Raw genomic sequence first — 26,380 nt, 5'->3', positions numbered from 1 at the left:
GGAATGCCCCGCCGGTAACAGTTAGAGGAGGTAACTCTGCAGAAGCATTTAAGTCTCATTTTAGACCAATTGATCTGCTGTCTTTCTTTTCTGATAACTTCTGCGTGGTCACTGATCAGTTTCCATGGAGGACGCGCTAGCTGTTCCATGTCGGGACCCGGGATGGACCACTCCTCTTTTCTAAATGCAAGAGAATCCCCTGCTGGCCTCACTATGAACTGGACTCTCATGTTATTAACTGTATCCAATCGGCATCCATTGCAAGGGTGGGGAGGGTCCCAACATTTGTGGTCCCTTCCAAGGTTTCTCATTGTATCCCATTGGGTTGAGTTTTTTCTTGCCCTGATGTGGGATCTGAGCCGAGGTCGTTGTGGCTTGTGCAGCCCTTTGAGACATTTGTGATTTAGGGCTATATAAGTAAACTATGATTGATGAGTGATTGATATTAAGGTTAAAAAAGATAAGGTTGGGAATCTTAATTTTTCGTTTTGGTTGTTTTTTTTATACCAAGTCTGCCATGATTAGAACACACTTGCGTTTGTTTCCGGGAGTTGGAACACACATTTGTTGCTGGAAGTCAGAAGTGTGCTGCATTGGAAACAGAAATAAATGCGCTGAGTAAAGGGGTTCCGGCAATGATTAAAATGACAAAAGTAGAAATATTGTACATAATACATATTGTTATGTTATGTTACATAATATCTGTGTGTATATGAAACGTTGATGGAGGGTTATTCATTTTTTTAAAAGGGCTTTGAAAGTGTACCCTGCCTTCCACCCGAATGCAGCTGAGATAGGCTCCAGCACCCCCGCGACCCCGAACAGGACAAGCGGTAGTAAATGGATGGATGGTTGGACTTTGAAAGCTCCCATGTGTCTTTCAAGCCTTTTTTTTAATCATCTCAAAAGAAGACATTTGTGTTGTCTCTCATGATTGTGAACGATAGGAAAAATAAAAAAACAAGTGCAGTTCCCCTTTAAGGCAGAGGCGTTTCCTTTACATTAGAAGCTAGTAAAGGCATATAGTTGGTGCTGCATCCTCCCCAAAAAATGATTTAACCAATCCTCTTCTCCTAAAGAATCGTCTCCTCAACGTCCATCCATCCATCCATTTTCTACCACTTGTCCCTTTCGGGGTCGCTGGAGCCTATCTCAGCTGCATTCGGGCGGTAGGCGGGGTACACCCTGGACAAGTCGCCACCTCATCGCAGGGCCAACACAGATAGACAGACAACATTCACACTCACATTCACACACTTGGGCCAATTTAGTGTTGCCAATCAACCTATCCCCAGGTGCATGTTTTTGGAGGTGGGAGGAAGCCGGAGTACCCAGAGGGAACCCACGCAGTCACGGGGAGAACATGCAAACTCCACACAGAAAGATCCCGAGCGCAGGATCGAACCCAGGACCTTTTGTATTGTGAGGCAGACGCACCAGCCACCGTGCTGCCCGTCTCCTCAACGTGATGCTGGTTAAACAGGTCCAGCTTTTACTATGCAATCAACTGCAGGTTCATAGCTTAGACCTGTTTTGGTAAACAGCGTCATCTAGCGGTTAAAATGTATACTACAATCTTTTACCTTGTCCATGGTGCTGAACATTAAAAATATCCAATTACTGTCCTATTTTTGTCCCAAATCCTATACATTTCAATGTCATTTGATAATTGCATGATTTGCAGTATACAGATTAGTATATCCACAGGGTCTTATAGATAACTTTCCCTTTTTGGCTGTGCTATGCATGACTGGCAGCACCTTAACTAGCACATACAGGACAAGAATGGAAGGGAGCAGCTGGCCATCAGACTTTGTAGAGAGTTTGAGTCTTGAAGTTTACCGCTCCTACCATGGACATTGAGAGACAGGTGGTAGTTTTCGGCCTCATGCCTTCACTTAGTGTGTGTGTGACAATCATTGGCACTTTAACTTTAACTTAACTTTTCAACCATCAGTGGCACCTAATTCTGCTGCTCTGAAGGCTGTTACAGTATGTACTGTATGTATCATCAGGGTCATTAATTTTAAAACAGGGGTGTCCAAAATGCGGTCTGGGGTTATTTGAAGCCCGCACCATGTTGTTTTCTTGGCCCACGGCACATTGTATACAATAAATTAAACCCCAAATAATGGAAGAAAAGTGTGTAAATGAAAATATTGTTGCTACAGTAACCCTGATAATAATACACTTTGTGACCTGGAACACAAAACCAATTTTTTGTTTTAAAGGGGTTATATTATGGTTTTTTTTTTTACATTTAAAACACTTGTGGTCTTCATAACATGTAATGGTGTTTTTTTTGGTCAAATATTGCATAGACCAGGGGTCCCCAAAGTTTTTGACTCGGGGGGCTGCATTGGGTTAAAAAAATTGACTGAAAGAGCGTGCACTGCGGCGCGAGCGCGATGTTATCATTGGGAAAATGCATTTTTAGACAATATGATTTGCCTGAGCGGCTAGGAGACACAGAGAGTAACAAGTGGTAGAAAATGGACTAGAAAGGACAGATTTAACAAAATAACAACTAAAAAAACCCAACATTTTTTTATTTTTATTTTTTTGGAAGCTGGCGGGCCGTATCCTTAGTTTGGGGACCCCTGCCATAGACTATGTCTTCAAGCTGCTTTCTGACTATCTCTTCACATTTTGTGGGCAGTCTTATTTACATGCTTCCACTTCGACTGTGTCTTCTCCCTGTCAGCCATGTTGTAGTTTTTAATGTTTCTATATTGAGTCTTCTCACATATATAAGTTCGAAATATACGCTAATGTGTACTACAAATGACATCAGCGGAGGATACATGTGCATGTACCAGCCAGTCTGTGAACTGGCGGACTCGCGCAAAGGTCTTTGGGTAAATCTCTACCATTTATGGAGATATCCGCTGACATCACATTATGGAAACATGTCACAAATTGGGCAAATTCCAAATGGATCGTTAGGAGGATGTAATGTAACAAGATTGTTTTATAAATATTTCCGCCATGCCTCCATGATTTGAATTCAAATTTTGGGACTTATGCAGATCCCAAATCCCAAATTGCATGGCAGGTCCCCTTAAAATATACAGCAGCGGTATTCAACTAAATTGTTTTGGGGGCCACATTTCCAGAAAGCCAAAGACCAGGGGGCCAGACTTCTCCATTCACTATTAGTCTTCTTTTGTAAATTCAGGAGAATCAGCCTCCAAATGTCTATTACAGTAGACATTTGATTTTGGTCTATTTTGTAAGAGTTACAGAAGAGCTTTGCTATTTTTAAGGACCTTCCTCAAAACAGCTTGCCAAAGATCATCTCTATGACAGAACTCTAGTGTTTTTAGGAATCTTCTGCAAAAATGTGGGTCTCTTACACAGGTTATTTTGAACTGAACTCACGGGACACCAGTTAAATATCCCAAATTATGAAAAAGGGAGGCCCTAAAATGTAAACTTGAGGAACACTATCAATACAACTAAAGAAGTCGGACAAATGATTATTGACTGCATCTGAAGTAAACAAGCTACAGCAACACATTAGTTACATAAATCACATTATGGAAGATATTTGTAACTGCCACAAGGAGAGGACCTAACGCAGTGCCTTGAGGAACTCTTCAGTTCCTCAAGACTTCACAAGTTTAGACTTCAGTGTTTAATGTTTGCTAGCAAGGTTAAATGTCAATGCAAGGATTTGCCAATGTGTTTACAGTGGTCCAAGTTCCTCTAGGACAGGAGTGTGAAACTCATTTTAGCTCAGGGGCCGCATGGAGGAAAATCTGTGCACACCCGGGCCAAACTATTAAAATCATAGCATTACAACTAAAAAATAAAGACAACTTGAGATTGTTTTTTTTTGTCTTACTTTGGCCAAAAATAGAACAAACAACATTCGGAAATTATTACAATTAAAATTTAGAAAATAATACTGGCAGGGGTAAAGTTTAGATCCATGAAGGAAAGAAGAAAGTGAATAAATAACTGAATAAATTTACATATGCATAAAAATGTGATTTAATTTTTTTTTTTTTTTTCATGAATTAACGTTTATGACAACCTTTTTCCAAAACACAATATAGAATGTGAGATATAACAGGATAATGCATACATTTATCATGTGTTTTCAAAACGGTTACAAAAAAGTGGGACCCCAAAAATTCACTGTGGGACCCCATTTTTATGACTTGTTGACCCCATTTTGAAAATTCCTAGCGCCAACACAGATGGAGTATTGGTGCGTGCCAAACAGCAGCAGGCTGCTGTGGCCTGCGGGCCGGTTCTAATACTAATCAAATATCATTCCAGGGGCCATAGATAATTTAATTTGCGGGCTGGATCTGGCCCGCGGGCCTTGACTTTGATACCCCTGCTCTAGGAGCACTCTGGTGTTTTTAGGAATTTGGTTCAAAAATGTTTGTCTCCCAAATTTTTAAGTGAATGGTGTCATTACATATACAGTAACATTTATTAAATTAAAAGTATTATTAGCTTCTATAGTATATTGCTTAATAATTAATATAACACTTCTAAATAGTGCCCTCTGGTGGAAGTTGGGGTGCAAAAGCTGTTGAAACTAATCCATCCATCCATCCATCCATTTTCTACCACTTGTCCCTCTCGTGGTTGCAGGGGGGGTCTGGAGCCTATCCCAGCTGCACTCGGAAATGTAAGTTAATATGCTGTTTACTAAGTTATGCAAGTGTTTCTCAGTTATTTTCCGTCATGACCCACCTGGGGGACAGAAATTTTCTATTTTTTGTTTTTGTAATAACACACATAAACGTCAGAGGATCATAGATGATCACAAATGAGACCTATTTTTGCATGAGTAAGATAGCCCTATAGAAAAGCAATGCTACTTTTTAGTGTTTTAAAATTGGTACTCGGGGGTCGTCAAATAAACCGCTCAAACTGCCTATTGGAGAGGTCAGCACAGAGAGCCCTCCCCTCATAGTTTCCCTTTCCAATCCCTCCTTTCACCTGACATACATGAATAAACATGCCATGTCATGAATATTCACGAGCCCCAGATGGCTACGGGCCCTCTGAGGGTCTCTAGATAGCCAAGACGGGCTCAGTCGGGTTGTTTTGACTGGGGCTCCTTCCACCCAACAAATCCCAGAGAAAGGACTTACAACTTTTTACCTTTTCTGCCCACGGGGAATCATGGCTCGGGCCCCCGGCTATCGATGGCCTCTCCTGGGGCTTCTTCTGCACTTTGTCCTTCTATGCTCGGCTCAAGTAAGTTTTTGTTTCCGTCCTTTGTTTGTCTGCAGACTTGTGTGACGCAGGTGCAGGTGAGTGCTTTTCAATTTAGTGTAGTCTTTGTCTGAATTTCTTGAACAAAATTATAAATTATTATGATTGGCTCAAGACTACATTGGGCTCTGAATGTACAGCTGTAAAAACATTTTTTTTTGTGCATAAAACCCCTTAACAATATTTAGCATTTTTAATCTTACATTATTATACATATACATAATTAGTCATTAATACATTTTAATATTATATATATTTTTTCCCATTTTTGTATTATATATTTTCCTTGTTCATTTCTCTAAGCTTAAGTTAGCAAACATTGCTCTCTAAAAGGGGCTTTCTACATTCACAAATAATATATGAAGTTAATAATATAATGTATTAGTAGGATGCAAAATAATAATCTTACAGACATGGATGAAAAATGCATCTGTTGCCTAATTCCCACACCTTGAAAAAAGGAAAGATTAGCTAAATCCATTTCAAATATATTGAGTGAGTGTATTGTTATTATTCAGAGGAGCCAAGGACCTACTGGACCTGCAGGTGTACCAGGAATTGATGGCATTGCTGTGAGTCCACTATCTTTGCCTTCCATTGTATTCCAAATGCTTTCCTACATGTGACTGAATATTGTATTAATTATTTACAGGGAGAAAGGGGATCAGATGGCCCCGATGGTCTCGCTGTAAATATTTTCATTCCATTTTAAATCTTTCCCCACGCTACTTTTTAGGGTGGCCTAATCTTTGAACCGTTTGTGTCATTTGCAGGGACCTGATGGAGAGCCTGGTAGAGCTGGCTCTTCAGGGTTACCTGGAATTCCTGGCAATGATGTAAGTAATCTATGTTTTCCGATTATTGGAGGCCTTATAAGGTTAAGCTTTATTTCTGTCAGTACATAGACTGTATTTGGTATTAAGGATGGGTACAATTGTGCAAAAATGTGGAATAAATCACGACACAGAATGAATAGATACACATTGTTATTTGTAGCCTCTTATACCATCTAAAGGATTAGTGTAATTAACACGGTCTTAGGATAACATAATGATAATAAATAAATGCGTTTTACTGGCACTGGTACAAAAGAGCATGGGTTGTTTTAGCAATGCTATAAATCAGTGATTTGGTAGATAGTGGTACGCGGGCTCCAAATAGTGTTACGCCAAAGAATCCGTTGATTAAAGTACAGTGTTTCAAACACAGTGTTACTGTTCAAATTTTGTGTGATGTTACAGTGGCCAAAAATATTAAATATACTTGTTAAATAAAACCTCTGCCTTGTTTTTAATGAATACTTAGGCATACTACGCTACTGTATTTTAATGTTGGTCATGCTGGTATTTGGAGAGCCAAGTTTTTTCTGAAGTGGTATTTGGTGAAAAAAAACACTGGTATAAATCGTAAACACAATTATGGGACTGACTTTAGTATTCCCACCTTCAGTTTTTTAAATACATGCTTAAACCTGGTTGTTAGCATGCTACTTCTGCTATATGCCCAGCCTATCAAAGTTGCTTTAAATCCTAAAATAATTTAACTGCTCTTTATACCTGCAGTATATAGATGCTGCCACTTTTACTACTACAAATACTTACTAATTTGTTTGCTCAAATACATAAATAAACCACTAAAAACTACAACATACATAGTTATGTATACCTGAGTATACATTTTGAATTTACTGCTTTAGGTGAGAACCTTGCATAAGCCTTTTTGGGTTTCTTTTCTCACCTGCACTTCTTTCTTATTTCTTATTACGTATTTCTCATTACTCATTTCTTGTCTCTGTTTTTTTTAGTTGTTTTTTTTACAATGTTACCTTTTATACTGTTTATATTGTGCGAATAAAAAACAAACAAACAAACAACAAAAAAAAACATTTAGAACCATTTCCCAAGAAAGTGCATGACAATGCTAAAGTATTTTTTTTATAATACACAATTAAAGAAAATGATGTCTTAATGTAATTTCTAACATTTATATTTGCTACTACGTATTAACTGTTGTAGTATGTCAAAATAGCTGCCATTTGCACAGTACCGTACATGACTGCAAAGTCACAAACTATCACAAACTTTAATGCATGTGCAAACTCTTGTCAGTTTAGGAACAAAAGCGTCTCTGTTGGTCGAATGCCGTTGGTATCTCCTGCTGAGAATCCACAAAGCGGTGTGGAATGATTCCTTGTTTGAAATGAGCCCAAGGAATGTTGCTCTCTGCTGTCTGCGGTCTGAAAGCTTTGCCCTCATGACCCACTGCTGACCGCTGCTCCTCCCACCCTTGTGTGCCTCTTTAAGTTCAACACACCTTGTTTAGGATGTGAGTGAAAGTGGTGATTTAATGAAACGCTTGAAAGTGGACCATAATATATAATGTAACAGTAGGTGGTCAATCCCTTTTATGAACAAGGCTCCTCCCACAAGGTCTAATGTTTGAATTTAGGACTATTAGTACCATAAGGGAGGATACTGGCTCATTTAACAAGCGCATGACTTTTCTAATCCAGTTTGAATCTCCTCTCCGCAGGGTTTGACCGGCCCTATTGGAGAAGTTGGGCCTGACGGTCCCCCCGGACAGAAAGTAAGTGACTAATGAGCCTTTACTTCCTCTCACCTCAGAGAGCAAGAGGGAAACGGTGCCAAGCAGGAGTAACAGTGCTTAAACTCCTCCTGACAAATGAGACCTAATCCCGCAAGTCCTTCGTATAATCTCCATGGGGAGCCCAAACCTGGCATCACTCCTCATTAGTCCAAACATTGCTGGGTCAAGTGTGCCTGTCCGGCCGCCCTAGTCTTGTAATGAACTCATTAGTCTTGCAGCCGTTATTACAGACGATCTTTACTGTTTGTTTTTAGGGTGAACCTGGACAAATCGGACCTCGCGGAACTACTGTGAGTTAAATATTTGTCAGCACGTCCAAAGATGTGTCTACTTTGGCAACGCTCATCACTCTGGATGTTGTTTTTTTTCCACAGGGTATTGGGCCTGATGGACCCCCAGTAAGTGACTCAATGTGTTTAATCTGTACCTCTACTCGGCCTACCTTGCTTACTTTTAGCGTTTGCATTGCAATAACAAATTTCACCTCAGTTTGAAATGATCCTCAACAACAGGGACCACCTGGACCGGGAGGACTTCCGGGTGAACTCGGCAAAACGGGAACACCTGTAAGTATAGAAAAAAAGTGTTTAGCAAGAAATGTTATGTTAGACTCAAAGTAAGCATCCCATAATTTTCAAGTCTGCCTTTGTTTCATTGAAACCTAATTGCACTGGAATATAGTGCCCCTCATAACACATCCCAGCATTTCCATTTTTTGGGCCCTTTACACAATTTTAAGAACATTTTAATCCAATGTAGCAACAACAATATATGCAATATATGCCAATATATTTACTGGAACTCATTTTAGTGGAAAAAACGCTGCCGCTGAATGATCTTCATTTTAAAACAACTGACTCTGGAGAAAGTAAACGTTCTCCACGCTGGGAATAATACAATAAAAAAACATATACTTAAAGCTTCATGGTAGCAAGAAACAACCACAGTGACTACCCTTTGCACATTGAACAACTTCAAAACATTACATTTTAATGTACACTATGCATGATATTAGCATTACTACTTTGTGTGTACTTGTTGATCATAGGGGCCCATGGGTGTGAGAGGACCACAAGGACCCCGTGGACCAACAGGCCCCAGAGTAAGTCACCTCGGACATTTACATGATTAATGTGAACTAATGCTATCACTTCTGTTAAATAGACTAATTCAATCTCTCTCCATTTGCAGGGGGCAGCTGGGGCGTTAGGAAGTGTCGATCTGGTAAATCCATCTAAATAAATAAAAAAATAAAAAATGTAATTTTTGTAATAATATAAAATACATTTCTGCTGCTGTTTATAGTGTCCCAACTCTTGTCCATCTGGAACCTCAGGACATCCTGGTCTCCCTGGTATGAAGGTGAGAAAAAGAGGAGTAGAGTTGTGGGTTTTTTTTAAATGTGAGAAAGATAATATACAACAACTGGGCCAGGGGTGTCCAAGCTTTTTGACTGGGGGGCTGCATTGGGCTTTAAAAATGTGTCCTGGGGCCGAAAGCCGACTGCATGCAAAGTAACTACATAAATCTTATACAAATACATGAGTATATATTATTATGATCATACAACGGATATATAATTAATAATTATTATAATTGGATACTAGGAGTATGTGAAAGTTCAACTCCTTCATTGTATACTTACTTCTGTGGCAACCTTCTTAAGGTTTTTTTTTTTAATCAATCAGAAATATCAATCAGGTAAAATGCACCAAACATGGAGAAGTGTGAAGAAAGAATGTTTTGCATTTTTCACATCATCTCCTGTAACGAATTTAATGGGTGTAATTTTGATTTTTTTAATGTAGATTGGATGTTTTTAATAATATCCTCAAAGTTTGTTATGGTTGACTATGTTTGTTGAATTTTTGTGCTGGTTGATTTTTTTTCCTGCCATGTCCATGACTAGGGAAAGTTGTTTGGATTGGGTCATATATATAAATAAATGCTGTGCATGTTTCAAGTACAATTAATGGTTGAGAAAATTTTGTTGGCCACCAGATGGTGACAAAGTGGCAGCCATTAGACTACTGGCCATTTGTATATGATATGAATACATAATCCATATTGCTTATTGAACCTGTGCCGTCTCGTGGGCCAAATTTAAGACATCGTCTCGCGGGCCAGATTGAAGGGCCACGTCGCAGTTATGGCTTCCTTTAGAGGGCTGGTTGTCACAGTCAATATATATTAATATTAATGTTATAGTGTTATAATACTATAACACAATTGCCTCTGAATTTGATTATTATATTTTTTACATACAAATAAATGGAAAACTCTCTTTGAAATCGTAAGTCAGGATGATTTTATTTGAATTATATATTAACAAATATTTTCTTCCAATATATGTCATTATGTCTGTTGCATGATCAGATAATATTAACGTTAAAATACATGCGATTGTTTGGATTAGATTTAGATTTAGTTAATTCAAACGGGACAATACATACTAATACACCTTTGACATGTTAATATGTGACATTTTGCCAATGCTTAATTTCCATTTCTAGTCCCCGCAAATTGATGTTAAATTGAAGACAAACACATTCCATTGCATGCAGTACATGCACTTTTTCTGACAAAACTGAAAAACCCCAGAATACATGTAGTAAGAAAGATGAAGTGCTTTATTGACGCACATTAAAGTTGGACATCAGTGCCTTAAAGCAACTATAAAATAGCTAAATAGCTAAATTAAAACATTTCAGGGCATTTTAATTTCAGTTTTAAGCATATTAAAGTGTGTTATGCCACCAAAATATTTACTAGTAAGCCAAGTGCTGCTCTTCTTACTTAATCCGTTTTGTCTTAGTTAACAGGTTTTTTTCATTATTTTTTTCATGCTGCTGCGCCTCCTTGCATCACATTTTGACAACTGCTGCACTAAAAACTAACTGGTCTTCTTTTATGCCTTTTATCAGGGCCATAAAGGTGTCAAAGGTGAAGCAGGGGAACCTGGAAAGCAAGGACACAAGGTAGGGTATATTTCATTTAATAGAAGCTAAATCCAAATATTCGCCGGTAGCAATTCATCCTAGTGAGATTCTGGCACTTAAATGCAACCCAAGATTCACACCCACATTATACCTAAACCACAATGAGGAAAGTGTCACTCCACAGTTGTGAGACATGTAGTCTTTGCTCGGCCCCATTTCAAGAATGACGAGACACGCGCGTGTTATACCTCTGATACCTATAGCGGGATTTATTTGAATTGATGTTCAAGAACCCTTTCCTCCTGTAATGTGTGCATGCACTATATAAATGGAAATGAGGCGGTTTGCCTGTGCGAAGGATCCCATCAGCCTCACAATAATGTTGTCCTTCACCGGCTGCCATTTTAGGGACTTTTTTTTCCTTACAAATTCCCAAATGTAAGACCTTTCTCTGTTAATAGAACAGAAAGAGCATTATTTTGCCATGGTCAGGTGTGAAGTTGCCAACAAAATGAAAATGGGGTGTGTAGATTACATGCCTTGATATTGGTATTAATTTCCTTTTTTTTTTTTAAATACAAAGAGAGACAGATGGGGATGATTAAAATAAATGTTGTGGCTGACTCACACAAGTTCTTTGTTGGAGTTACAGCTAGAAAAGTATTAATTAGTTTTCTCATCAGACAAGCAGAATAAAAGGATTTCACTGCTTTGTGATGTAAAACATATGCTGACCTCTTTCATAATGTTTGTTGTGAAACCGTTTCATTATCAGCCGTGTTTACTCGTCTCAATAGCCACTTCTATTACCCCTAATTAAAAGAACAAATTGCCTTTCTAATGACACAAATTTTGCCTTGAACCCCAAACGCTTTCTGCTAATTAATTTTCCATATTCAGGGCACAGTCAGCACATTCATTATTTGTAATTTGCAAAGCAGGACAACATGTTGGAGTTGAATCCTCTGCTTTTTGCGTTGTTTGAAGAAAATTCATTTAAAAATCTGGTGGTTTTGTAATGAACACAAAGGCATCGTTTTTGTGCAACTTAGATGCATAATTAGATGAAAATGCACCCGTTTTCTCTACCGTGACCTTGTACTGACGTTGTTGTGTTTGCTTCCAGGGGGAGGAAGGAGAGCAAGGAGGTCTGGGGGAGGTTGGCTCACAAGGACCGACGGTTAGATTGAGTATTTTTAATTGCTGGAGTGAACCTGGTCACGCTTGGTGTTATTTTGCTCACTTGTTGGCTTTGTTTGTTGTTTCAGGGTGGCCAGGGGATCCGTGGAGCCACAGGCTTGATGGGCTCTAAGGGAGAGATGGTTGGTGTATTTTGTGTATTTGCATATTGAAGCGAAAATGTGATAAAATGCTCAACCTGTCAAATGTTGTCGTCTGGCAGGGGGCTCGTGGTCTTGATGGAGGTCCAGGTCCTCAGGGTGTTGCCGGGGCAACAGTAAGTCGGTGCTCTTTAAAAAACAAACGTAATAATAGATGTACAGTTTGGTGAAAGATGTTTTCTGCTACACATTGACTCCTCCAATAAAGACATGCTTAAATGAACTGTGGAGGAACCCTGACCTCAAACCCATGACATACACTTTTTGGATGAACTCGAAGAAAGATTCCGAGCCGGCGGGCCCTTTCTCAGTCACCTCTGGTTTTACAAATGTTCTTCTTAATGGATGGAAAGAAAATCTGTAACTCCAAGTTGTCTTCATTTTTACACACTAAAAAATGCTGGGTTATTTTGCTATCCAAATTTATGAGTTGCGAGTGCTGGGTTAAATTTTGGAGTTATTTTTATGAAGAGCAATCCATTTTTTGGGTTATAAGGGTATTTTTTTAACTCAATTTCTGTTTTTTCCAAACTTTGGGTTGTTTTTCAATGAGTAACGCGTTTTTGTGTAAAAGGCTTTTTAAAAAAAAATTAAACAGTTACTTTTTTAAAATGTATTTATTTTATTAAGGATTAATCTCATTAACATTATTTACAATCACACATCTTATGTACATGAAAATATTTGAGCTTGCTGTATAGAACTACTATGACCATACACGGCAATTCTTGTAAAAAAAAAAAGTCACTCTTTCTTGCTTTTGAGTATATTTCAATGGAATAAAAATTATTTTGATCAGCAGTAGGGAAGGAGTAGGACAAACCAGAAGTAAAATTTATAATTTTTAACCAATTATTGGGTCAAGGAGCGCTAAATTGGGTTGGGTTGGGTTGGGAATAACCCAACATTGTAGTGAGCATAACTCAGCTTTTGTGTTAAATAAATTCAACCCAATAGTTGGGTTATGAATCAACCAACATTGAGTTAGCATAACTCAACTTTTGTGTTAAATAATTCAACCCAATAGTTTGGTTGGGAATAACCCAACATTAAATGATCATAATTCAACTTTTTGGTTAAATAATTCAACACAAAAGTTGGGTTGAAAAAACTAACCCAAAATGTTAAGTCAAAATAACTCAAATAAGGGGTTCGTCCTTTTCTGAACCAGCAGTTGGGTTCAAATTGGGTTATTTTTTAACCCAACATTTTTTAGTGTGCAACTTTCATTAATTACATGCAGTACCAGTCAAATGTTTAGAGACATGTTCTCCTTGAAATAACATGAGAAAAATTTGCCCAAACCTTCGATTGGTGCTGTATTAGGACCTACTGTATAGTGTTTACAGTACATACAAACTGTATATGTATGTACATTATGTAACATGTATGTATGTAACACTGTTGGGCAATTTAATTCCAAAATATATGTTATATTATCAGTTACTTTCATTTGGGAGTACAGGAGATAACAGTATATTTCAATATAGTCTCTGAATTGTAAAGCACTACTACTGGTGCTTTCACCAATACAAAACAAAACAAATACAAAATGACTATAACAAATTCACGACACCGAACAATAATAAACATGTTTCTGTGAATTATTTCAGGGTGATCAAGGCCAGCGCGGTGTGATGGGTGAGCCTGGGCCCAAAGGGGAAGAGGTCAATTGACACATAATCAATAAAGTTAATATTAATTTCGTTTGAACAATCTGACAGAAGCTTTACTTGTTCAGGGTTCCCAAGGGCAAAGAGGGATCACAGGCCTTCCAGGTCCCAAGGGAGACGCGGTGAGTATGATTTTGTCAAATGTTACATTTATTGCGAATGTCACTTATTTTGCTATGCCCACCAGGGTTTGCCAGGAGTGGACGGCCGTGAGGGTATTCCTGGCATGCCAGGAGGAAAGGTATCAAAACTTCTAATGTTAGAATCTACAGAGCATGTGTTGCAATTTGGAGCAGTATCTTCATTATTTATTTTACCGCAGGGAGGCATTGGAAAACCTGGACTTGCTGGAGAGGTTGGGCTTCAGGGACATCCTGTAAGTATGACCTTTGACCCCCAGCTAAGTTTTAGTTCTATCCAAGACATGGAATGACTTGTTCTCTTCTAAAGGACACACTGACATGACAATAAACACACACAAGCACTATTAAACAGTAATCACGTTCTACCCTGTGACTGTGAGTGTGTGAGCAGACATTTCCCCACCCTTTAATTTGTGAGGAACCTAATGGAAGACACTAATGGGACTCAACCTGATGTTTTTGAAGAGGCTCATTGGGTTTAGAAAAATACACGTTATCAGTTTGTGTAATGATTTGTTTGTCTTGTTGTGTGTTTCAGGGTCTGCCTGGCTCATCTGGACCAAAAGGACAGAGTGGCACAAAGGTTACTAGCGTGTTTTATTATTAAATATGTTAACGATAATATAATTCATAGAAGTTTACACATCACGTTTACGGTTTCACAACTCAACATGTCCGAAAATGAGTAGGAAGAAGCACAGCAATTATTAATACATTTGTTCACTTCTTGTCTTTATTTGTGCCATTAACTGATGCTTTTTTGTAATGATAGAAGACAATGATACCGATATGCAATAATACAATCAACAGTTTGTAATGTAAATAAAGTAGTGCTGTCAAATTATAATTGTTTTTAAATCAGATTAATCACACTTCCGAATTTAGATTAATCATGATTAATCGCAGGTTACTAGTCGCTTGCACAATTGAAATTAACTTAACAAAGAGTCCAATATTTGGACACAACATGCAATTTTATTCTCAGAAAGTCATCCAGGGACATCTTGTTACCTGCTCAGTGGCCTTGTGGTTAGAGTGTCCGCCCTGAGACTGGAAGGTCGTGAGTTCAAACCCCGGCCGAGTCATACCAAAGACTATAAAAATGGGACCCATTGCCTCCCTGCTTGGCACTCAGCATCAAGGGTTGGAATTGGAGGTTAAATCACCTAAAAAAAAGCACCTCTGCTGCTCACTGCTCCCCTCACCTCCCAGGGGGTGAACATGGGGATGGATCAAATGCAGAGGATAATTTCACCACACCTAGTGTGTGTGTGACTATTGTTGGGACTTGAACTTTTAACTTTATTGTTTCACTTGAATACATGTCATTTACTTTCTTAAAACTTGATCAGATCGATAGACATACTTTATTCATCTCCAAAGAGAAATTCACAATAAACATTTATATCTAAAGTCCAACCAGGGTGTATTTTGAAGTACGGTCATAATAAATTGCGTGATTAATCTGCGTATATACATGATAATTTTCGATATTTTAATCACATGAGTGGTTTTTGACAGCCCTAAAGTAAAGCATACATCCTTCCAAGAGCCCTCACTGCGATTGGCACTAACTCTCAGGAGGATGTAGTTGATAAGTATATATGAGTAAATAATTAAGGTGTTGTCTTTAATATAATCAGTAGCATCTTGTATTTATTTGTAAATAGTTTTTTTGTGCTTGTTTTAATTCAGGGTGATGCAGGCCAAACAGGCTTTCCTGGGACATTGGGTTCAGCTGGAAAAATGGTACAGCACCATCTTTACAATACCAGACATTAAATATGATTTGTTTGAATTAGAAACAAGGGAACAACCATTATTCTTTATGTACAGGGCGAGCAGGGGGAACAAGGTGAGGTTGGCCCAGTTGGACCCATCGGTGAACCTGTGAGTATTTCTTTTTTAAGAGCTTTTGATTTAAAGTCTAATGACCCCTCTTTTGTTGACCCTCCTTTTTGTTTGCAGGGAGAATTGGGAGAACAAGGCCCATTAGGTTCAGTCGGCAAGTCGGGTGGCAGGGTAAGATGTTGGCTACTGAGCACACTATTATTAATAATACTAGTATATAGTTTCCATTTTATTTAGCAGGTGATTGAATTATTTAGTGACCCCCGGTGGTTTTAAAACCTATAAAAGAATGAAACATGGTGGAGCAGGTGGAAAAACCTCAGAGGTTTTCTTCCTGGCTGTTGTTTCCCGGTAGAGTTTGTTGTAATAGACATGTGTCGCACCTGAGGTCTATTTTTTACAGCGAGGGGAGAGCAGGAGCAGCAGGCTGAAAGACTCCTCTGTTCTCCTGACATTCCTCACTGCGGCTCAGGGATCAAACAGGGAATGGGAAACAAAAACTGACAATAGGCTGCCATGCTTGGCCATGCTAAAAGTTCACTATAAGAGCTTGGGAGTGTATTTTAAAGTGTGAAAAATAAATAGTGTTCAGCACTAATCTGCCTATACACCTCTTATAAGTTAAGACATTGAATGTAGAAATTATGCTTTATTTTATTATTACATGTATATATTACATTATTCAGATAGAACATTATTTTGGGTGTAGCCATTTTTATTCTTAAAGAGTTTTGTTAAGAAAAGTTTCGTTAAAATTTCTTGAAATAAAAAACGAATTGACCATGAATATTTGATTATATACCATCCCTTAAAAAAATATCTGATTAATTAAGATATACACTTACCAAACCCAAAAAATGAATATAAGTTTTAACTCATGAGAGGTAGTACACCAAGATCATAATAGAAGATGTTGCTTATCAGTGATACAATATGTCAGATTTTTTTTCCTGATATTGTGGATAAAAAGAAAAAAAACAGCTTTGTCGAAGATACAGTACATACAAATGCACTTTTAAGAAGATATTGTTTTATATTTTGACATGTTAATTTGATAACATATACTGTTGTTGATAAGACTCAAAGGAGAGTTTTGTTTTTAATATTTTGTTTTTCCTACTTTAAATTAATTGCAAAGGCATGCATTTCCTAGTAGATCTCATTATGTGAGAGTGAATGAATTATATTTATATAGCTCTTTTTCTCAAGTGACTCAAAGTGCTGTAAATTGAGAAATCTATTATCTACATTTAAGCTACATTTACACCAGTATGGGTGGCACTGGGAGCAAGGTGGGTGAAGTGTCTTGCCCAAGGACACAACGGCAGTGACTTGGATGGCAGAAGCTGGATTCGAACCAGGAAACCTCGAGTTGCTTGTCAGCCGCGCTATCATCTGGGCCATATTGTGCAACCACTCCTAATGTTTGGCTTGTTTGTTTAACGTTTATGTACATGTTCCATAACAAACACACCTTCTAAATGTTCCTGTGGGGTTTTGTTGTATAGGGACCCAAAGGTGCTCCTGGTCTTCTTGGTATTCCAGGCCCTCCTGGCACTCCTGGAGTCAAAGGAGAGCGGGTAAGAAAATCACCACAGCTTTCAGAGATTCAAAAACTATTGTTTGAATGATTATTACTCAGCGCAGGCTCCATCTGCTGTAGATGAATGCACACACAAACAGACACACACACAATGGCTCATTTGTCTTGTTTATTACAGGGTGAGCGTGGAGGAGGAGGACCCAAGGGAGAGCAGGTATGAAGTCCTGACGTGAAATGATAATTCCATGTATGCGCTAACATGATATTTAACCGAAAAAGGATTAGATCGTATTATTCATGTGCAGGAATTTTTTTTCAGGGCCTGCAAGGGGATGAAGGCAACCCTGGCGACAAAGGAGATAATGTATGTTGTTATGCAAATACAAACACTTATTTGATCCCAAGAAAGAACAATGCATAACATCTCCATGTTTCTGATGTATTCATTGTCTTCTAGGGCCAACCTGGAGAATCTGGAGCAAAGGGAGAGGTGTTTAAAATATTGCTTTAAACTGGCACTGCATTTTTAGGATTTGGTATCAATCAAAGACGTTTTGTTTGAACTCTTTGGTCTGCCTCCTTATTTGTCCCAAAGATTGGCAACCCTGGCGAGCCTGGCAGACGAGGTCCAGAAGGAAGTCGAGGCCAGTCTGGCGTTGAGGGGCCTCCTGGCACACCTGGACCACGAGGCATGCAGGGGAACCGAGGTTCACCTGGAGTCAGAGGAACACAAGGTCCTGCGGTAGGTCAGAGATAAAACACTAGCATGCGCACTATCACTAAAAAAGGCTACAATGGCGTGTAAAAAGTACTACTTTTGTGCCCTGAAATTGCTAGTGTAATGTTCACATAGATTACTTTTATGCAGCTGGCGTGGGAATAATTCCCATTCAATGCAATCTCCTTATTATAATTATTATTACGAATGGACGACCAGCCCATGGAGAAGCCTATGGTGATCACCATATTTCTCCTTTGTGCTTAGAAGACACAAAGAAAGGTTAAAATACACTCGTGGGGTAACTCCTACAGAGCTGGAGTGTCCATAGTAGGACCTGGGAGCCATTTGCAGCCCGGAGCTTGCGGCACTTTCTACAAATTATAATAATACATGAAAAAAAAGACAGAAAAGACAATATATACACAAAAAGTTGAAATGTTCATATAGGTATCAATAACAAATTTAATAAAATACAAAAAATTATGACCGGTATGTATATATATTAAGCCTGTCAAATGATTATTTTTTTAATCAGAACAATCACATTTTAAAGAATGTGGATTAATCATGATTAATCACAGGTGATTACTTGCTTGTACATTTAAATTGATGTACACTAATGCAATTTTATTGACAGAATATCCCCCAGGAACATTTTCAAATGTTGTACTTGAATGCATGACATTTATTTGCAGAAAACTTGGTAGCGGTTTTATCTAAATTTCTTTCAGGCTGTATTTTAGAGTGAAATTTGCCAGCGAGCACACCAGTCAGAGTCTCCTTACTCTTCTTTGTACTGACGTATGCATTGATCTGATCACTGACCGTATAGCGGGTAAGGTAAAAGAGCTTGTACGCTCAAGATAAATTTCATGATTAATCTAGGTGTGTTCATAATTAATGCCATCATTTTGTGTGATTAATCACATGAGTTGACTCGTTAATTTGGATAGCCCTGATATATACTATATATACATATATACAGTATATATATATACATACACAGTATATATACGTATATATACATACATATATAGTTATATATACATATATACATACATATTTGGTTTTATATATATATATATATACATATATATATATATACATATATATATACATACATATATATATATATATATGTATATATACGATGTTGCGAGAGACGACCGAGTATATATATACATATATATATATATACATATATATATATGTATATATATATACTCGGTCGTCTCTCGCAACATCGTATTGCAGCTTCACTGTTGTGCGAATTAAAACACCAATACATTCTATGTATTTCGGGCCTAAATTAAGCATTTCCCAGCATAAAAATGCAGGCATTGACTAAAAGTATCAATACTACAGTAGTATTGACCACGAGATGAGACCAAACCAATCAGAGTGTGCTGTTCAGTATCGTAGTCACGGATTGGCTCAGCCCCAGGCAATATTACTATATTGAATCGAACGAGTGTAAAGGTAACTAAAGGGTTTTATTTCATGTCTAGCGAGCCCTCACAATATTAAAATCTGTATTATGAAGGTTGTAAACAGGTTTTGTTATGCTGTAGTTATAAAAAATATTAATAATAATAATAATAATAATTCCTACTTTGCAGAATATTTGTTATATATTATTGCATATGTTATTATATATTTGGTAAAACAGACATTACAGTGTACATATTTAAACATTGAATTGTATTTACAGTATATTATTTATGACAATCAAAATTTCAGCCTGTTCTCATTACATTAAGTTTTTTTTTAATTTTTACTGTTTGATTGAATTTTGAAAATTTGCTGCTGCTCGGGTTTTGTCAAACTTTGGACACCCTGTCTTATATCGACATGGGTATGTTTTAGTTGGTTCACAAATGAAAAAAAATTAAAACGGCCCCCAAATCTTTATATTTTTCAGTGTGTCCTGGGTGGTAAAAGTTTAGACTACTCTGTTTTAGAGTCTCACTGAACTGAAATCTTGCAAGATGAGCTGAAGTCGTGTTCACACTGAAACTAATGTATCATACTTGCCAACCTTGAGACCTCTGAATTCGGTAGATTAGGGGGCTGCGGGGGTGGGGGGCTGGGCCGTGGGTCGGGGTTAAGGGGGAGGAGTATATTTATAGCTAGAATTCACTTAAATTAAAGTATTTCTTATATATATATATATATATATATATATATATATATATATATATATATATATATATATATAAGAAATACTTTGATTATATATATATATATATATATATATATATATATATATATATATATATATATATATATATATATATATATATATATATATATATATATATATATATACAGTACAGTAAACAGTAATGAAAACACAGTTGTTCTACTAACTGTACTGTACTTGCTGCTTACTTAAAAAAAAAATAACACTTACCTTTCACTATTTGAGTAGCTTTTGTTCTGCCATTTGAGTACTGGCGAGCGATCTCTGAATCCGGGAACATATCCTTCACGGATTTGTTGAAAACATCCGCAAATGAGAACGGGATGTTGCTTGCAAGGTGGCCCATAATACTGCGTTGCCGCCGACTTCTGCTTCTCTGACCGTTCATGAGTGACTATATCCATTCGGCCACCGTGTTATGGGTTATAGATAAACTTATGGATAACGGAGACATATATAATAGTCTCCTTGTCAGGTGAAAGGACGCTAAACGCAGCGCCTTTAAGGCCCGCCCCCAACATAGTTGTCCGGCTGGAAATCGGGAGATTTTCGGGAGAATGGTTGTCCCGGGAGATTTTCGATAGAGGCACTGAAATTCGGGAGTCTCCCAGAAAATTCGGGAGGGTTGGCAAGTATGTAATGTATTCACGCCAAAAGCTTTTAGTCAAATTTTGATTTTAGAGGTTATCCATTTTTGTTACTATAACCATTGTTAAAGTAAGTATATTTGAAAAAAAACAACAACATATTTTTTATCTTTTCTGCTTTGCAACCAGTGACCACTTTGCAAACATAATTATAACCTTCCATCCTCATTTTTTAGCACTTTAAGCAGTAACCATGGTGATAAAGTATCCGTTAGCACAATCAAATGAGTCCCAGGATCAAACTGGTATTTTGTGGTGTCTTCAATGCCTCTGATGCTACTGCGTGTGTTCCAGGGTAAAGAGCCAAGCGACCAGCATATCAGGCAGGTGTGCATGCGAGTCATGCAAGGTAAGACGTGATCGCCCATTCATCATTCCCTTGTGCCTCGTTTATGACTTTAATCTTGGCCATAGTGCCTGGCTAGTCCCGCACTTTGGCATTGATCAGGACACTTGCTCAATACTCTCCGGTACACACACACACACACACTGAAAAAGAGAAGGTGTCATAAGCAGAACATGAAATAAGCTTCAGTCTTTGTTTATTTGATGGATGAGAGATTTCCTCCTTCCCCTCGAAGAAATGTTCCAGCAAAAAAAGACGCAACCTCTGTTCTTTTTTTTTTGCTCTTGTGTCTTCAAAACTCATCTCCTAGAGTCATTACTTTTTCATGGCGGTGCTTCTGAAAAATTAATTACACCTCCAGCAGACCTCTACTCCTCCGCTCTGAGCAAAGAGAGTCGGCCAGGGAAGGAAATGTTTAAAAAGAGCAGCCACTGCATGAATTTTCATCAGCAGCCTGCAAAGTGCAGAATCTCATGCAGCAAAGAGTCACTGGAGATTAATATTGGATCATTTGCACCTTGAACATACATCTTTCTCGCTGATTGCTGGTGAAAATAAAAAGCATTGTCTCTTCTCCGCTACATTTGCTGTTGAAAGATGTTGAGAGAAAGTTTGAAAGATTCTTCATGAGCCGAGTTCATCACGTTCACTTTAGATTGAACCCACAACAGACTCAAGAACTTTGGAGGCAAAGTTTCATCCCTTCATCATTTGTGACCCAACAGAACAACTGGCCCAGTTGGCAGCTGGTTTGAGAAGGCCTGAGTCAGGTGTGGTTGGTTTACCTGGCAAACCCGGACCTCCAGGACCTCCTGGGTCTCCAGGAGACAACGGTTTCCCAGGACAGGCAGGAATAAGAGGACTTCCTGGACTCAAAGGACCACTAGGACCTATTGGAGTAAAAGGACCCAAAGGTAAATAGAATAGCACTCAGTAGAACATAGACAGTTGTGTCATGACCTGCAACCTCTGGTCTTGTTTTGCATTATGTTTGCTTGTTGTCAGGCTCAAAAGTGGGACTTAATGCTTTGTGGTTCTTGCTGGCCTCTGAATAGCTTATGTACATGGCTGAAGTTGTGTTCTTCTATTTAACAAGTTCAAAACATCATTAACTTCCACAATGAATTAGTTTATAGCTTTTTTTCCCACTCTTGAGTGGTTGAAGATGTTCTATTGTAACTTAAAAGGCAAAAAGAGGAAATAAATGCCAGTAAAAAAAGTGAATAGCCATATTTGTGTTTTGCCATCCATTTGTTAGCTAGCAGGCTACTTCCTGGTTCATAGAGGAAGTGAAGTGAAGTGAAGTGAATTACATTTATATAGCGCTTTTTCTCAAGTGACTCAAAGCGCTTTACATAGTGAAACCCAATATCTAAGTTACATTTAAACCAGTGTGGGTGGCACTGGGAGCAGGTGGGTAAAGTGTCTTGCCCAAGGACACAACGGCAGTGACTAGGATGGCGGAAGCGGGGATCGAACCTGCAACCCTCAAGTTGCTGGCACGGCCGCTCTACCAACCGAGCTATACCGCCCCTAATGAGTTTATAGCTTGTTTTCCCACTCTTTAGCGGTTGAAGGGGTTTTATTGTAACTTAAAAGGCAAAAGAGAGGAAATAAATGCCAGTAACAAAAGTTAAAAAAGCGAACAGCCATATTTGTGTTTTGCCATCCATTAGTTAGCTAGCAGGCTACTTCCTGGTCCACAGTGGTGTAAGATCATTTGTATTTTAAGGCCGGGGAATAGTTCTGTTGTAAAAATACAAAAAAGGAAAATGGGAGCATATTAGTTTTATTCTTAGGGGGGTGGAATGTCTCAGAAGAGTGTTAGCTGGAGCTTGGCAGGCTACTTATGGTTCATAAAAGTCCAAAACGATGGGGCTCTACCATTTTTGATTGAGGGGCAAGGAGGATAATTCCATTGTGACTTAAAGGCAAATCAAATCATTTCCTTCAACAGAGGTGAAAAAAGGTGCGTAGCTGTTTTGTGTAGAGATGTCCGATAATGGCTTTTTTGCCGATATCCGATATCATCCAACTCTTAATTACCGATTCCGATATCAACCGATACCGATATATACAGTCGTGGAATTAACACATTATTATGCCTAATTTTGTTGTGATGCCCCGCTGGATGCATTAAACAATGTAACAAGGTTTTCCAAAATAAATCAACTCAAGTTATGGAAAAAAGTGCCAACATGGCACTGCCATATTTATTATTGAAGTCACAAAGTGCATAATTTTTTTTTAACATGCCTCAAAACAGCAGCTTAGGTTGAGGTGGGCGGGGTTGGAGGGGGCGGGGTTGAGGGGGGTGTATATTGTAGTGTCCCGGAAGAGTTAGTGCTGCAAGGGGTTCTGGGTATTTGTTCCGTTGTGTTTATGTTGTGTTACGGTGCGGATGTTCTCCCGAAATGTGTTTGTCATTCTTGTTTGGTGTGGGTTCACATATTTGTAACAGTGTTAAAGTTGTTTTTACGCCCCCCCCCTCAGTGTGACCTGTATGGCTGTTGACCAAGTATGCTTGCATTCTCTCGTGTGTGTGAAAAGCCGTAGATATTTTGTGACTGGGCCGGCACGCAAAGGCAGTTCCTTTAAGGTTTATTGGCGCTTTGTACTTCTCCCTACAACCGTGTACCACTCCGTACAGCGGCGTTTTAAAAAGTCATACATTTTACTTTTTGAAACAGATACCGATAATTTCCGATATTACATTTTAAAGCATTTATCGGCCGATAATATCGGCAGTCCGATATTATCGGACATCTTTCGTTTTGTGTTTGTTTTTTCCGCCTTCCATTAGTTAGCTGGCGAGCTACTTTCTGGCTCACAATCAGGCTCCATGTTTTACTGTGTCTATACTGGACTGTTCCAATCAGCAATTGTCTATTTTTTTCTTTAATGTTACTTAGTTGACAAACTTTACCTCTTGCTTCGGCGTGCCGTCCTCACATGACGTGTGTTGCAGGTGAAATGGGGGACAGGGGCTCCCGAGGGCCCACCGTGCGAGGAGCCAAAGGTCAACAAGGACCTCCAGGACTTCCTGGTAAGTAAAAGTTTGCTATTAAAAACACAAAACTTGCACCATGGCACGCTATCAAGAGTCTTGTGCTTGTAGGCGACGCGGGCAAACCTGGTTACGGTCAGGACGGGCGTGACGGCCAGAGAGGACCTCCCGGTGTGCCTGGACAACATGGTGTGCCTGGACCTCCTGGTGCAGCCGGCCCTCACGGCTACTGCGACCCGTCCTCCTGCAACCTGTCGGCAGGCCAGCAGTCTGTGGACGTGAAAGGACCTGCGAGGAACTAAAAGACACTCTGGAAGAGACAGAGAGACTTATTGGATCAGAACATTTTTAATCTCAGGGGGCTGTGGTCTGTGGCGCCTTCCACCGCAAGTCTGTCTCGAGAAGCTCCATCACATGGAGTCGATAAAAAAACCCATTTTTTGTCGTCCTCTTCTCCCTGAGAGCAAGATGTTCCGAGAACGTTCACTCCACTCAAGTAAAAAGCTCCTCTGTTTTCTAGAACATATTAAAAAATTCACCCGAAATAAATCTGGATTTAGTGAAAGTGCTTTTTTGGACTATTTTGTTTATTGAACTGCAACTGGACACATCTTTGCAGTTGGGAATAAAAAAGGAGAAAAGGGTGAAAACTGTCAAGTCACACTGACTTTAGTAAATGTTGTAAATCTGTAAAAAAAAATATGTTTGACTTGTGCTGAATTATATTTCCTACAAAACAACCTGACATGACTTTTTGCCTCACTGTACAGCAGTGCAGTTGTGGGAAACAATCAGTCGTGTAATAAATTAAAAATACACACAACTTTGTGTTCATTTTTTTTCTGCAAGATATTTAAACAAGGGAAAAACACACAAGTAAAAATTGGGATGATTGTGGGCAATCTTTTTTGCTGGTTATTTTTTCACAATAATTTATTACTCAATAAGTGATTTAATGTGTTTTAAATACAGTTTACAAAAGACATTAATATATACATGCATTTAAATACATTTAAAGTTGAAGGATGGCATTTTATGCTACATTTGCATTTGAAGTATAGAACAATTTGCAATTTTATGAAATATTATGAGGAAAAAACAAAAAATATCACATCAATAAAGTTATTTATTTAATGTTCATGTCTCTTCCTGGGGGGTTTAAAAAAAACAGGTTATAGATAACGTTGGAAATTTAATAACACAATTAAAATGTTTCATAATTTTAGGAGTGTTACGTACAATATTTTCGGAATGAAGTGAAAATATGACGACAAAGTCAAATGATTATTTAACCTTTAAAAATATTTTGTGAAAAAGCCACAATTTAATTAATGTATTAAAAGAATACTCATAATATTTCAAAAACACAATAAGAATAAAGTATATACTCTGAGGATAAGAATACAGAGATTTGTATGAGGTAATATTTTGAATATTGTAAAAAAAAAACTAATACCTTTGATACAGCAAAGTCAAAATGAAATCATACAAATTACAGACTACAATGAGAATGACGTAAAACTTATGAAAATATATGCTTATTGATATTAGCAGAATTAACTCAATTTAAATTATTTCATGACACCAACACCATTTTATTTTTGCTATGATGAATATTAGGTGAACAAAGTCATAACATTAGAAACACAAACAGAATTAAAGTCTAATAAGAGGGTACAAATTATGATAGAAAAAATCAAAACATGTATTTAAATATATTTAAGAAAAAACAGGCCATAATTTCAACATAACAGCAAAAACTCATACTATTGGGAGAGACAAGTTTGAATTTTACAAGAATAAAGTAAAATTAATTTGAACACATTAATAAAAAATATTATGACAAAAAATTCTTATAATAGGAAAATTTAAGGGGCAATATTACAAAAACATTACATGGCAAGACACAAATGATAGGTCATCACTTTAGTAGAATAAATACACAATATGAAGAAATAAAGTAAAAATATAATGATAAATGAAAGTAATAAGTATGATGTGATAAAGTATTTTGAAATAAACGTGTGCACAAATAGGCCTATAATTGAACAATTTAGTTGACAATTTTGCTTTTTATTGGATATACATATTTTTGTATTCAAGCGCTTTAATGACCTAG

At 37.9% G+C, this 26,380-nt stretch overlaps 1 protein-coding gene and 1 long non-coding RNA gene across 4 annotated transcripts in view; one reads left to right on the top strand and one right to left on the bottom strand.

Annotated features, from left to right (window-relative positions):
* LOC133657241 (collagen alpha-1(IX) chain-like) overlaps window positions 1-25,078 on the top strand; it is a 36,326-nt gene extending 11,248 nt beyond the window's left edge. The window contains exons 3-35 of one of the 3 annotated variants that reach the window (XM_062058318.1): window positions 4,612-4,648; window positions 5,259-5,279; window positions 5,760-5,813; window positions 5,894-5,929; window positions 6,015-6,077; window positions 7,774-7,827; window positions 8,103-8,138; window positions 8,223-8,246; window positions 8,361-8,414; window positions 8,897-8,950; window positions 9,040-9,072; window positions 9,154-9,210; window positions 10,773-10,826; window positions 11,914-11,967; window positions 12,056-12,109; window positions 12,190-12,243; window positions 13,741-13,794; window positions 13,869-13,922; window positions 13,988-14,041; window positions 14,123-14,176; window positions 14,482-14,526; window positions 15,639-15,692; window positions 15,780-15,833; window positions 15,912-15,965; window positions 17,303-17,374; window positions 17,516-17,551; window positions 17,657-17,701; window positions 17,795-17,827; window positions 17,933-18,079; window positions 21,203-21,257; window positions 21,980-22,168; window positions 24,223-24,300; window positions 24,373-25,078. In XM_062058318.1, coding sequence (XP_061914302.1) covers window positions 4,612-4,648; window positions 5,259-5,279; window positions 5,760-5,813; window positions 5,894-5,929; window positions 6,015-6,077; window positions 7,774-7,827; window positions 8,103-8,138; window positions 8,223-8,246; window positions 8,361-8,414; window positions 8,897-8,950; window positions 9,040-9,072; window positions 9,154-9,210; window positions 10,773-10,826; window positions 11,914-11,967; window positions 12,056-12,109; window positions 12,190-12,243; window positions 13,741-13,794; window positions 13,869-13,922; window positions 13,988-14,041; window positions 14,123-14,176; window positions 14,482-14,526; window positions 15,639-15,692; window positions 15,780-15,833; window positions 15,912-15,965; window positions 17,303-17,374; window positions 17,516-17,551; window positions 17,657-17,701; window positions 17,795-17,827; window positions 17,933-18,079; window positions 21,203-21,257; window positions 21,980-22,168; window positions 24,223-24,300; window positions 24,373-24,563 — 2,008 coding nt within the window. In that variant the 3' untranslated portion in view covers window positions 24,564-25,078. Of the gene's footprint in view, window positions 1-4,611; window positions 4,649-4,691; window positions 5,224-5,258; window positions 5,280-5,759; window positions 5,814-5,893; window positions 5,930-6,014; window positions 6,078-7,773; window positions 7,828-8,102; window positions 8,139-8,222; window positions 8,247-8,360; window positions 8,415-8,896; window positions 8,951-9,039; window positions 9,073-9,153; window positions 9,211-10,772; window positions 10,827-11,913; window positions 11,968-12,055; window positions 12,110-12,189; window positions 12,244-13,740; window positions 13,795-13,868; window positions 13,923-13,987; window positions 14,042-14,122; window positions 14,177-14,481; window positions 14,527-15,638; window positions 15,693-15,779; window positions 15,834-15,911; window positions 15,966-17,302; window positions 17,375-17,515; window positions 17,552-17,656; window positions 17,702-17,794; window positions 17,828-17,932; window positions 18,080-21,202; window positions 21,258-21,979; window positions 22,169-24,222; window positions 24,301-24,372 lie in introns of those variants that run through there. The other 2 variants (XM_062058319.1, XM_062058320.1) reach the window with 2 other exon arrangements.
* LOC133657243 (uncharacterized) lies at window positions 21,625-25,407 on the bottom strand. The gene is made up of 3 exons (XR_009827244.1): window positions 24,388-25,407; window positions 24,181-24,297; window positions 21,625-22,144 (listed from the first exon to the last, which is right to left on the bottom strand). It is a non-coding gene; the product is annotated as an uncharacterized LOC133657243 (long non-coding RNA).
* Window positions 25,408-26,380: the final 973 nt, after the last annotated feature.

The sequence above is a fragment of the Entelurus aequoreus genome, linkage group LG09, assembly GCF_033978785.1.
Source record: "Entelurus aequoreus isolate RoL-2023_Sb linkage group LG09, RoL_Eaeq_v1.1, whole genome shotgun sequence".
NCBI lineage: Eukaryota > Metazoa > Chordata > Actinopteri > Syngnathiformes > Syngnathidae > Entelurus > Entelurus aequoreus.
This window is presented reverse-complemented; position numbering and strand designations above follow the sequence as displayed.